The following is a 14,046-nucleotide window of genomic DNA, read 5'->3' as shown; positions in this document are numbered from 1 at the left end:
AAAGAAAAAAGAAATAAAGGGCTTGAATAGAGATTTTTCCAAAGCAGATACTTAAATAGCTAGCAAACAAATGAAAAAGATGTTTAAGGAGCACCTAGCTGGCTCAGATGGTGGAGCATGCAACTCTTGATCTCGGTTCAGGAGTTCCATCCCCACGTTAGGGGTAGAGATTAAATAAAAAACTAGAATCTTAAAAAAACATTTAACATCATTCATTATAAGGAAATGCAAATTAAAACCACAGACATAGGGGCACCTGGGTGGCTCATTCTGTTAGGCGTCCGACTCACTTTCGGCTCAGGCCATGATCTCTCATTTCATGAGTTTGAGCCCTGTGTGTTGGGATCTGCGCTGACATTGCGGAGCCTTCTGGGGATTCTGTGTTTCCTCTCTCTGTCCTCCTCCATGTGCGTGCACGCTCTCTCTCTCTTTCTCTCTCTCTCTCTCTCAAAAATAAACGTTAAAAAAAAAAAAAAAAGCTTTAAAAAACCACAGTGAGATCCTGCTTCACACCCCCTAGGATGGCTTTTCAAAAAGGAAAGGAAGTAACAAGCACTGCCAAGGATGTGACTGGAGAAAATGAAATTCTCAGACATTGTTGATAGTAATGTAAAATGTTATAGCTACTCTGGAAAACAGTTTGGCATTTCTTCAGAGAGTAAAACAGAATTACCATATAACCTGGCATTTACTTTTAGTATTTTTTCAGAAGAACTGAAAGTAGGTATGCAAACAAAAATTTATATACCAACGTTCATAGCACTACTGACTATAGCCAAAAGGGGGAAACAACCCGAATGTCTATTAACTGATGGATGGATAAACACAATGTGGTATAGCCATAATGAAGTATTAATTCAGCCATAAAAAGGAATGTAGTACATGCCACAACATGGATCAATCTTGAAAACGTAATGCTAAGTGAAAGAAGCCAGACACAAAAGGTCACAGTTTGTATGAAATATTCCACATAGAAGAGAGGGCAGAATGTGAGGTGACTGACTCCTTAATGGGTGATAAAAATGTTCTGGAACTAGGTAATGGTGATAGTTGCACACCTATAACTACAAAATCCCACTGAATTGTATACCTTACAGTGGTTTAAATGGTGGCTTTTGTGTGTATCCTACCAGAGTTTAAAAAAAAAAATGACTTAAATTATTGCCATTGTTAGGTACATTATTCGGTTCAACTTCATTAATTTTTCTGTTAATCTGTGGTACAAAGTAATCAAACCACTTTACAATTTTGAAGACTCACAGTATTTCTAACAAAGTAGGTTTCAGATGTGGTTTGTTAATAATTTTGATTAAACATGTTCTTGACTATGTAAAGGCTCTTGATATGATTGCCTGACCTTTAGAAGCTTGTATTTTAGGATACTGTCTGAGGTATACATCCTGTGTACTTCTTATAGCTTAGTAAACAGGCTTGTGTTTTCTCACTGTGGGTCCAGTCTTGGCTCTCTATGTTGCTTGTGCACCCAAGGAAGCAAAAACTCAGACCAAACCATGCCTGCATATTAGAATGAACCCTTTGTGTGCAGGATAGAGGGCGAAGGAGTTAGTCATATAGCTCAGTTCCCCCTCAGTTTTGGACATGCTTTTGTAATATACTTCTACAGAAAGAATGCCTCTCATAACTATACTGTCTCCTTCATGTTTCTACAGGTAACACGGATTGTGTTATTATGGGTAAACAATCACTTTAATGATTTTGAAGGTGATCCTGCTATGACTCGATTTCTGGAGGAATTTGAAAAAAATCTGGAAGATACAGTAAGACTCCAAAGAATTTATTTTCTTCAGGATTTAGGGATTTCCCTGATCCTCAAATAACAGCACCTCAGAACACTTCCATTCTCTCTTGTGTCTTGAATGTCTGCTCTAAGAACTTTGAAATTTATATTTTAGATTCTGCTCATTCTCTGCCATTAACCCAAACAGAAATCAGGCTTCTTCCTGACTCTTCTGTGTTCGTTTTAAGGCTGATGATATTGCTGTCTCCAGCCAGTCAGCCAGTCTTATGATCTCTAGTGTATATGTGGGCTACTTCTTTCTCTGCCTTGAATTCCCTGGCCAAGATGTCCATTCATTTGCTGTAGTCACCTGCGTCACTAATTTTAGCGTACACCTATTTCCTATAGCCCCTCTCAGCCATTTCTTTTTCACTCCGCATTGAGGGGCTCATTTGATTATGCCTAATCTTTTATAATGGCTAATTTTAGTTCTAGTATTTCTTTGTTCTAGCGATTTTGTATGGCCAGAGATTGTTTTTAGGCCACAAGTAAGATGAATATATCTCTCTTTGTAAATAAGCTAAGGTACTTCCTACCAAAGTAATTCCTTGTCTATATATCCAGGTACCTCACCTACATCTTCAGTATTTTTTCTGGGTACCCTTGATTTTAGCCAACAGGATTATTTTATATTCTTCACTAATTCTCTCAAACTTAAAGTCTTTGCTTCTCCTCTTGCTATTTGAACTCTGTGCAACCTTTAAGGCCTGCTTTATATATCAGATCTACATTAGACTTTATGAGTTTCCCTTCTGCATGTGATTTCTCTTGTTCTAAATATATAACACCTAAGATAATCTCCTCAAGGTCCTGTTAACTTTGACAGTGGCTATTTATAATTAATTTACTCTGTGTCAAATATAAAACTATGAACTGGAACTGAATTGTCTGCTCCAGGCACCTTGAGATTTTAGGAAGTAAATTAATAATGCAGCTCAGGAGTTAGATTGCCTGAAATAGCATTCAAACTATACCACATGTTAGATATGTGAACTTGGACAAGTTGCTTAACCTTTTTATGCCTCAGTTGTTTTATGTATAGTAGTCCGTAGTTTCTGTTATGAGGATTATAATGAGCTATAATGAAAGTAACCATCTGAAAGGAAAACCTGTCACATAGCAAATGCCCAAGAACCATTGATTTTACTCAAGAGTATAAGTGGATGGAGTTGAACAAAGGGACAGAGCAGCAGATTTTCGTCTGTTCCCATATCTTTTAGTTCTGTAGCTTTCCCAGCAGCACTCCAGCTCTGTGAAGAATGGGAAGAATGAACAGAGGCTGGGGAACTTAAGAGGCCATAGGAGCTCACCACCATCATATGGGTTTTCCAGTGCTCACTGTGTAGATATTCGTGGGCTGATGGAAAACAGAAATTGCCTTACAGTTGTGGGATTTCTTTTTTGGTAATCATTCAGTCATCAGATATTTATTAAATTCTACATTGTACTCCAAAGTGTTGCATAGGATAAGAACAGGTGTAAGGTTAGGTCCCTGCCTTGAAAAAACTTTAGCTGCTTTTTATGGACATGAGATATACACATACTATGCTATTGGAGAATAGCTGAATATTAAATTGGTGTTAAAACCTGAAAGTTAGAATGTTATCAGGCATAAAAAAGACCTAAAATAATACAGGACTAATGTACCTCGAAGAGGCAGAGACTTGAATGTGTCTTTGACTGTTAGACATTATTCAGAAGGATGATTCAGGTCCTGCAAGATTCTGGATTGATATAACAGCCAGGAGATAAGCAAGATAGCACTAGAATATGTATTAGGGAAGTAATTTTTTTGTCTTCCCTTTCTAAGTGGGACATCATTTTGAAATCTCTTCTGACCTGTGACTATCTAGACGTTTTAAAAAATAACTATTGATGGGGCGCCTGGGTGGCGCAGTCGGTTAAGCGTCCGACTTCAGCCAGGTCACGATCTCGCGGTCCGTGAGTTTGAGCCCCGCGTCAGGCTCTGGGCTGATGGCTCAGAGCCTGGAGCCTGTTTCGGATTCTGTGTCTCCCTCTCTCTCTGCCCCTCCCCCGTTCATGCTCTGTCTCTCTCTGTCCCGAAAATAAATAAACGTTGAAAAAAAAAAATTAAAAAAAAAAATTAAAAAAATAACTATTGAGAAATCTTGAGAGTGCTCTCCGGTGGAAGCTTTCCCTCTTTCAGTTTTATTTACCCTGACTCGTATGTGTTTTACTCTGTATTTAAATGTAACTCTAACTCTGATGATTTTAGGTGATTTTTAAAAGCCTATAGGAATAAATCCATACATTTATATACATTCTACCCTTTTTTGCTTTTTAGAAAATGAATGGTCATCTCCGGTTATTGAATATCGCCTGTGCTGCAAAGGCCAAGTGGAGGCAGGTTGTGCTGCAAAAGGCTTCCCGGGAGTCCCCTCTGCATTTCAGCCTTAATGGAGGAAGTGAGAAGGGATTTGGTATTTTTGTTGAAGGAGTAGAACCCAGTAGCAAAGCTGCTGATGCGGGACTGAAACGTGGTGATCAGGTAAATAAATACACAACCACTTGAATTAAAAGCCTTCTTATAACTAAAATGTCTGCTACTTTTTTTCTCATGTGATATTTCTTCAAGTAAGCATGACCAATGTAAGGAAATTTAATTAACATTAAAAGGTAAGTGGCCAAAGATTGCCATAAATAATGGTTTAGCTTAAGTAGTGGTCCTATGGTAACAGAACTACATCCATAAGGAGAGGAAGCTGGGCAAGGGACTACGAAAATGAAGGAGACCCCGGGAGGAAGTTGGAGGGGATTTATTATCTCTGTATACGCATTTGATAACTGTAGAGCAGTGTATTCCAAAATGTGATTCCTGAGAACCTTGTTACTAAAAAATGCAATTCCTAAGCCTACCTCCGTTCTACTAATTGCACTAGTGACATTCTGCCATGATGAGGTCCAGGAATCTGTATTTTTAACAGAGTGCTCTCTTTAGGTGATTCGCATGCACACCAAAGAGTCATTTTTCAAATTTAGCTAAATCACTTGGGAAGGTTATGTTTCCCCATTTTAAAGTTTTGTTTGTTCATTTTTTCATTTAGAGTGTGGCTTTATTTGACTTTTAACTAAACTGTACTAGCGCTTTTCTTTTTAAATTATGAATGCATTCAACATTGTAAAAACTTCCACACTGCAGAGCAGTGCTTCTCAACTGGGAGTGATTTTCTCCCCCCAGGAGACATTTGGCGTGTCTAGAGATAATTTTGATTCTCATGATCCAGAAGTTACTCTTAGCATGAAGTGGTTAGAGGCCAGGGATGCTGCTAAGCAGCCTCCAGCACCCCACAGCAGGACACCCGCACAACAGAGACTTTTACCCGGCCCAAATACCAAGAGTGCAAGGGTTAAGAAGCTGGTTTAAAATTTTAATGATCCCCTTCTTCCACTAAGGGAACTTTTTAAAAACAGATTTCTGGGCCTAACCCCACACCATTCATTAACAATTTCTAGTAGCTAGAATTCCAGAATCAGTGTATTTAATGTTCTAGTATTTTATTTTAAACTCATTTGAGCATCTCATTCTTCACAGGGAAGGAAAAAAACAATGAAATCAGATTATTTCATTTTTGAGAGAAAATTTATCTGCTTTTTACCTCTTCCTTCAGGTCTTCTCAGTTATTGTTAAAATTATCTGAAATGTTAGATCTAGATTATTAAGTCATTTTTAACATTATTTATCTTTTGAGAATACTTTTGACATTGGCGTTAAGTTTCGGAGGTTTATCACTAATAACCATGTACACATTTACACCTTCCTTACTGATGTCATTGATCACCTCCATTTCATCTGTGCCACATACCCCCATGATTAAGATTCATTTCACCAGTGTCTTCTAGTACTTTTCGAATCTCTTCTAGTTCTTGTCTTATATAGGGCCTATAAATACTATAGTTTTTTGTGTCCCTGCATGTTTGATAATGCTTTTGTTCAGTGGGGTATAAAATTCTTTGTTCACAGTTATTTATCCCTCAGAGCATTGATGTTATAGAAAAGTATCACATCATTTTAGTATGGCCCAAGAGAAGTCCAAACCAACCTTTATTTTTTCTTTTCTAGCTTCTTTTGTCCTCCTACCCATCCCCAACTCCCCCCCCCCCCCCCAACTCCACAGTGGTGCTTAAAGATTCTTTGTTCAGTGTCCGTGGAATTCAAATTTTTCTTTGGGATATGTTAAAAAATAGATCTCTTTATTATCTTTGCACGATACTCGAGCCATTTCAATGTGTAGACTCAAGACTTCTTTCAACTCCGCATTTTACTTCTGTGGTTTCTCTTTCTTTTCATATTTTGTTTCTCAGTCTTTTTTTTACCATGTTGGAATCATTGTGTGAGTCCTGACATCTGTCCTCTGTGCTGATTATCTGTTTTTTGTGGTTTTTTTCCTCATTATGTTTATCTCTTTATCCTTTTTTGTTAGATTTAGTATTTTTTAAATAAGCTTTCTGTACGATTTGGAGGTACAGCCAAGTTTGGGAAGCCTTCTGTGAAGGGCCAGCACATCACATGCAAGAATCCATCACAGTTGTACTTGCTACTTTTCGACTTCCTGATTCAGCATCAACAAAGGATAGTAGATATATTTAAAGTATCACTTTTGAATGAATTCTGTCTTTTAAAAGCATTAAGTTTGCATTTAGAATATTGCAGTAAAATTTACACATACATACACAAGCACTAATTTTTATGAGCTGACATGTCTTGATTTAAAATTCTCCTTCATATATAGGGGCATCTGGGTGGCTCAGTTGGTTAAGTGTACAACTTCAGCTCAGGTCATGATCTTTTGCTTCGTGAGTTGGAGCTCTGCATCGGGCTTTGTGCTGAGCTGGAGCCTGCTTCAGACTCTGTGTCTCCCTCTCCCTCTGTCCCTCCCCTACTCGTGCTCTCTCTCAAAAATAAATAGACATTAAAATTTTTTTTTATTTTTGTTTCATATATAAACCATCCTGTTTTTTAAAAATTTTTTCTTTGATCTCAGAGGGAATGAACTTTCAAAAAATGTTTTTAGTAGTGATTTGGGGAAATAGAATATAGAGAAAAAAATTAAGTGGTAATTCCACTTCTCGTAGAGATGAACATTGTTCACATATGGGTGCATTTTGTTCAAGTGTCATTTTTTTCACCATTACACCTAAGGTTGCAGAAGTAGCTAATATTGTTTCTGTCATAATTTGTATTTTTCTTCAAGATAATGGAAGTAAACGGACAAAACTTTGAGAACATTACATTTGCGAAGGCCGTTGAAATTTTAAGGAATAATACTCACCTTGCACTTACTGTGAAGACCAACATTTTTGGTGAGTTTTGTTGTAAAAACTGAAAGGTTTTTTCTTCTGCTTTTTGTTTATTGTTTTTGTTTTGTTAATTAAAAGCAAAAGTCATCAATGAAAAGGAAAATAATAAAATATAAACATGTTTCTTTTTGAGCTCCTTGATCATTTTTAGGAACTTCAGTGTTGAGGTACAGTAAGTACTGTGTATTCTAGAATTTTCATTTTTCATCGTTTGCATTATTTTGGTATCTTACAAAAATAAGTTTTAAAAGAGGTGTGCACGTACATTTGGTTAGACGTGTGAAATGTCTACTGAAGAGGTATTATGTACTGTACTTTGCTGGGAGATACTGAGTGAAACTTAGAATGACCTGTATGAAGCATAAAAATCATAATCAGGCTTTTATTCCCCCTGCTAATGGGCAACTCAGACTATTGCTAATGTTTTAGCTAGCTTTCTGAAATAATAATACGAATGCTAGATTGGCTGTTTCATGAAACTAAATTGAGTAAGAGAATTAATCACTGAATTCCAGATTTTTAATAACAGTGTACTCTGCCTTTCTCTCTAAAAATGTTGATTACTGTGTCTGCAGAGTATTTTGATCATGTTTCTATTTGAAGCAAAGACTAAAGCTTGCGCTTGCATTTTTTTTTTTTCATTGTTGGTTCCCCCTCCCCGCCCCCCTGCTTTTTAGGGAAGACTCATTGTAACTGGGTTTCCTTAGATACCATAGGGTATTCAATGAAATTCTGAGAAGGGTGATAATAAAAACAGCATAATAGTTTGAAAATTATCAAAGAAAATTTAAGAGTCTAAACGAAGTTGGGGAAAATTTCTTCAGGTCATCTGGGTTGCATTTTGAAAGCTAGGAGTTGAATTTAAAAACTGTGCCTATGGAAAAGGAAGTATGTTTTATTTTTTCACTTTCACTGCTCCTCATACTGCGCTTAGTCATAATGAAAAATGAAACATTTGGTATTTTTCCTCTTTTCAGTGGAGTCCTTTTTACTGAATTATGTCCTATTAAGTCTGATATATAACTCCTTTGGCAATTTCCTAATATTATATTAGTTTAGCGTCAAATAAGTGAGCCTTCACAGTTCCTGGGTTTCCTGGAGTTTGGACTAGTATCTAGAAACATCAACTTTTGGGTTAAATAAAAAAGATTCTGATTTTGAAAAGTAAGAAAGCAGAGCTTGCTCTGTGTCTTAGAGCATCTGATTTAGTGTCTCCAAGCTTGACTTTGTTTAGATGTATTTCATAGGGGTCTTACAAGGATCAAAGACCTTGAACTTTTTGTGCCCGAACGTAATAATTATTACCTGGTATCACATACTATTATGTATAAAAATATAAAGATAGTACTATTTGGTGATTAATAACATGGCCCATGGGAAATAGAAAAAATAGATCTGAAAGGTACAAAAGGCAGGGAAGCCACCACTTCAGGACTCCTTGAGTGGTGAGAGACATTTGCCCAATAGAACTCTAGATGGGATGTGGTAGAGGGTAGGTTGTGGTACTGCAAAAGAGGGCCCATGTCCTCAATACCTCCTTCCTTACCCTTGGCAGAGAATGGTCAGCCAACTTTACCCCAAGCAAAACACCAGAGAGTATCTCAAAGTAATAGTAATAAAGCATTTTTAAAAATGGAGCATTTTAGTATGGATGTGGTACCTGGAATGAAGCTCTGGTAATTTTGACATTACAGTGAAGCAGAGATGAGCACTTAGGTTGTCCTATATGGAGCTCGCAGTCAGAACACTTACAGACAGGAAAACTGTGACCAGAACACAGATTTTTTTTTTTTATGTTTGTTTATTTCTGAGAGAGAGAGACACGAAGAGTGTGAGTGGAGGAGAGGCAGAGAGAGAGGGAGACACAGAATCTGAAATAGGCTTCATGCTCTGAGCTGTCAGCACAGAGCCCAACGCGGGGCTCAAACGCACAAACTGTGAGATCATGACCTGAGCCAAAGTCAGATGCTCAACTGACTGAGCCGCCTAGACGCCCCTAAAACTGACAGCTAGGTGTAGGAGAACAAGAATCATTGAGGCATGGTGGGAAACATAATAACTGAGCTTACGGAATCTGAGGAAAGTAGTTAATTTAAAGAAGAGAAGAAAAACATTTCTAGAACCGTGCTCGGATTTAAAGAGTTATCCCTTAAAATAAGAACAGGATATTAGGAAAAAAGAAACAGTCATTGAAAAAGAAGTAACTCAGAGTGACTTACAGTATGATAGCAATGACAAAAACAAAATGTAATGTCGATGCAACTAATAGCCAAGACTTTCCCAGAGGGAAAGAAGGATGCGAATCTTCTAATTCAAAGGGCACCTGAAATCTGAGCAAAATGAATTAAACTTCTTTTAACTTTCTGTTTCCAGTATTGGAGAATAACCAGAAAAGGTAGACTAAAATATAAAAAGTAGTTACAAACAAGTGCAACAATCCAAAAAGAGAGCTAACAACTACCTGACATAGAACAGAGAGAGAATCGGACTGGAAAGACGTGAACTGGAGCCATATCTGCTGAGACATTCACCAGTACAGGAAAGCTCTTGAAAGACAGCCTCGTTGGGCAGTAGACTCCTAGCAAAAGTCTAAAGCTTTGGAATCCTGCACTTGCTAGGAACACAAAACTGGATGTGTTACATCCCTTCCCACCTCCTGAAACCATACCCCAAAAGGATGTCTTTTTTTTTCCAGGGACATTATCAATCCATAGAATGTAGCTGAGAGGAAGAACTGCAGGATAAAATCACAGGTTTCTAGTGTTAGAACCCACCAAGGCCAGAACGCTCAAGCATAATAACCTTTGTTGAAGATTGGGACCTTGAATGGCTTACTCTGAAGTGGATGTGGGTTGTACTCTAAGCAACTCGGAAAGACCTCAAATTTTGGCCCTGGCTCTAGCCCTGGGACCTCAGGTGCCTGGCAAAAGAACATAAAAATCTTTTGAGGATTCCAGCAGTAACCTATTATTTGTGTCTTTTTTAATAAGTTTTTTTTTTTTTTTTTTAGTTTATTTATTTATTTTGAGAGAGAGAGAGAAAGAGAAAGAAAATGCCTAGCAGGCTCTGCACTCACTCTGGAGCCCGATGTGGGGCTCAGACCCACAAACCGCGATATCATGACCTCAGCTGAAACGAAGAGTAGGACGCTTAACCAAGTGAGCTACCCAGGCGCCCAATAACCTATTATTTGTAAAAATAATTTTTCAAATACAGAGTTAAGCAAACAATCAAAGATTGTGAGGCTCTCTTAAAAGTCAGTGTAATCCCCTGGCACCTAGGTGGCTCAGTCAGTTAAGTGTCTGACTTCAGCTGAGGTCATGATCTCACAGTCTGTGAGTTCGAGCCCCACATTGGGCGCTATGCTGACAGCTCAGAGCCTGGAGCCTGCTTCGGATTCCGTATCTCCCTCGCTCTCTGCCCCTTCCCCTCTCACACTCTGTGTTTCTCCTTTGCTCAGAAATAAACATTTTTAAAAAAATCTTTTTTTCAAGTCAGTGTAATCCAGAACCAACAGAAACAGAACCAGAGGAGTTCCAGAGTATCAAACACAGTCTGTTAGGTAACTGTCTTGTATCTGTGAAGTTAAAAATCAAATTGAGGGTTCCATTTCTAGGTAAGATGGAGTAAACACATGCCACCCTTTGTTTCCCAATCAGCTCAACAGTAAAACGTGGGCAGAATCATTTAAGAACTTGGAAAATTTAGGGGCGCCTGGGTGGCGCAGTCGGTTAAGCGTCCGACTTCAGCCAGGTCACGATCTCGCGGTCCGTGAGTTCAAGCCCCGCGTCAGGCTCTGGGCTGATGGCTCAGAGCCTGGAGCCTGTTTCCGATTCTGTGTCTCCCTCTCTATCTGCCCCTCGCCCGTTCATGCTCTGTCTCTCTCTGTCCCAAAAATAAATAAACGTCGGAAAAAAAAAAAAAAAAGGACTTGGAAAATTTAAAGTCCCACTACCAGGAGTAAATTAATTAATTAATTTTTTTTTTTTTACTCCAATAACACTGGACTGGAGTCAAGGCAAGCTGAAACCTGGTTGAGTACATACTGGTAAAGGTTCAAATGGAGAAGCCTGGCTTGAGGAGTGGGAAAAGGAATCCCCACAGTTTTTCCCCCCTCTTTTTTTTCCCATTCTGTCAGGCCTCAGCCTCCAAGCAGCAATACAGCTGCACAAGCTAGGCTTCTGAGGGAGGGGAATGTTCTTCACCGTTCACTGGAGCTGTGGCTCCTTCATTGTTTCTCCCCCCACACACACACTCTCTCTTCCTCCTCATTGGCCCCTACAGAGCCAGAGTCAGCAATTTCTTTCTAAAGGACTGAAAAGGGTAGCCTAAGGAACTGTGGAAGTTGGTAGGTTGATAACTGAGGTAGAGAAGACGACTCCTTAAAGTTGTTTATGAGATCCCGAGCTCACCTCCATCCTGTGTGTGTGCACGGATGTGATCCTATTCAGCACACCAGAGACTTGGAGAACTGGCATGCCAGTGGACCTCTGCTCGGGTCCCAGGCAGACTGAGTGGTGGTGCAGAGCAAACAGGTGGAGATAACACTGCAGAGCTTTGGAAACTGTACCACAGCCCACAGAAGGATAAACAAAGATAGCAAAACTTTGTCGCAGTCATCAACTGAGGCATTGCCTTTGCCATTCTGCCTCCTTTTTGTGTGAGAGTTCACTTACATATTAAAAGACTGAGTTCCATGCATCTTTTACAGACTGTTGTGTTCTTGACCTTTTCCCTCTTTGTGCTTCCGTTTGGATATTTTCTAATGACCTGGGTTTAAGCAAAGTTTTGCTCTTTTCTTCTGTATCCGTCCTGCCCTTGAACACAGCCAGAGAATTTCATTTTAGATAATTTTTAGTTCTAGAATATCTGTTTGAATCTCTCTTATAAACTCAATTCTCTTATACTCAATTCTCAAAACCATATTTTCATCCATTTTATCTCTATTTTATTTAATATATTTATAACGGTTATTACAAAAATCTTGTGTGTTAATTCCAAAATGGGTGTTATCTTTTATTCTCTGATCCCCCCTATTATCAAAGTGTCTTATTTTGTGTGTCTTACAATTTTTTATTGTATGCTGTACTTTGTATACTAAGGAACCTTAGCAAATAGGCAGATTAGTATTTTCTCATAGAAAGGATTTGCCATTTCCTCTGTTTAAGCATATAAGGTAAGGGGAATTGAGCTGGGTCAGGCTAGGTTACAAAATTACTTAGATGATACCCAAGTTTCAAACTGAGAGTGAGATTTGTCATGTGTTTGATGCAGGCCCTTCTCTAATGGAACTTTGTCTCTGAGCACAGAGAGATTGTGGGAAATTATACTTTGTTTTGTCAGCCTTGTCCTCCTACCCTCACTCCCAGTTTTTACCTAAGGCGTGGCTTTTGATTCAGAGTCTGGTAGCTTTTTGTCTTATTTTTTGTAGAAATTTGGCCCTTGAGAGATTTTTTAACTTAGCTCTTGAGCCTCTCACCCCAGGCAGAGAAATATGTCATGTATTGGTTGCACACCCTTCCTTGTTGTGTGACTTTGTCTCCTAAGTACCATGAGACTAAGAAATTTCGAACCTGTCGCCAGCTCTTCTACCTTGTCTTAGGAGTAGATATGTCCCATGGAGGAAGGCATCACTGCTTTGGGCCTTGTGTGTATTCCAGTTTTTATGCCAGTACTTGAAGCCATCAAAAATCCTTTTTCCTCTAGCAGAGTCTCTCTACCTGATGCCCGTTTCATGTTTAGACTTCATGTTGAGAGAAGAAAACATCAGGCAATCTCCGTTTACCATCTTTTTGCCCTGGTATTTTAGCTCATCTGTTCCTCCTGGCTTTCATAACTTTCTAACATTTGAAAATCTCACCACTCAGATAATTTATTATTAGCATTTTAAAGTTTTCATAAAAGTATTATATGTGTATGTTTTGAAAATGAAAACATTTAAAAAAGGTATACAGTAGAGCCATACTGTGTATAGCATTCTGGATCTTTGCTTAGGAGTTGATACAGATTTAATTCTTGTATAATTGTTATTGCAGAGAAATCCACTGCAATATCATTATAATCTGTTGAGCTAATGTATTGATGGGTGTTTTTGGTTGTTTTCAGTTTTTGCTATTTACAGTGTTGAAATAAAAATCCTGTATACTTTTATGCTTATGTAGATAGACCTAGAAGGTAAATTTCTCATAGTGGAATTAATTTTTAACAGTGCTGCAGTTTCACTTTCCAAAAGTTTACCCCAGTCTACATACACTTTCTTTATCAGTATATAAGAATGCCTCTGCAACAGGTATAATCAGCTTTATTTTTATTGATATACATTATTTAATAATGAGGGAGATTGAGCACCTTTTTTTTTTCAAAGGTTAACATTTATTTTTTACAAAGTCATTTGTCCATTTTTATTTTGAGGTACTCCTGTTTTATTGATGTATTTGAATGTGTTATAAGAAAGGACAATATCTTGTAGTCTTTTTTGTTTGTTTGTTTTTTAATATTTATTTATTTTGGGAGAGAGTGTGAGCAGGAAAGGGGCAGGAGAGAATCCCAAGCAGGCTCTGCACTGTCAGCACAGCCCGATGTGGCGCTTGATCTCATGAACCATGAGATCATGACCTGAGCCAAAATCAAGAGTCAGACACTTACCCTACTGGGCCACCCAGGCACTCCCAGTATCTTTTAGTCAAAGGGTTGCAAATATTTTCCCAAGTTGTCTTTTGACTTTGCTTGTTGTGTGTGTGTATACATATGTACGTAATTGTAGAGACTGAGAAATTTTTAATCTTCATGTAGTCCAATTTGTTACTTTTCTTGATTCTTGGGCACCTTCATTTCTGATTCATATATTTAGTATTGCTTTTTAATAGCATTGTAATTACACTTGCTCACCTATTAATTTTTGTCTTGAACCTTGACTGATTTTTTAAAAT

At 38.2% G+C, this 14,046-nt stretch overlaps 1 protein-coding gene across 13 annotated transcripts in view; it reads left to right on the top strand.

The window, feature by feature from the left end:
- Positions 1-14,046, top strand: part of RAPGEF6 (Rap guanine nucleotide exchange factor 6) — a 191,063-nt gene that overhangs the window by 116,678 nt on the left and 60,339 nt on the right. For all 13 annotated transcript variants that reach the window (XM_011281969.4, XM_003980740.6, XM_045058670.1 and 10 more), the window contains 3 exons: positions 1,671-1,778; positions 4,104-4,307; positions 7,012-7,120. In XM_011281969.4, the coding sequence (XP_011280271.2) occupies positions 1,671-1,778; positions 4,104-4,307; positions 7,012-7,120 (421 nt within the window). The remainder of the gene's footprint in view (positions 1-1,670; positions 1,779-4,103; positions 4,308-7,011; positions 7,121-14,046) is intronic.

This window comes from Felis catus, chromosome A1, assembly GCF_018350175.1.
Source record: "Felis catus isolate Fca126 chromosome A1, F.catus_Fca126_mat1.0, whole genome shotgun sequence".
Lineage (NCBI taxonomy): Eukaryota > Metazoa > Chordata > Mammalia > Carnivora > Felidae > Felis > Felis catus.
The sequence above is the reverse complement of the archived record's forward strand: the minus strand, read 5'-3'. Positions and strand labels throughout refer to the sequence as shown.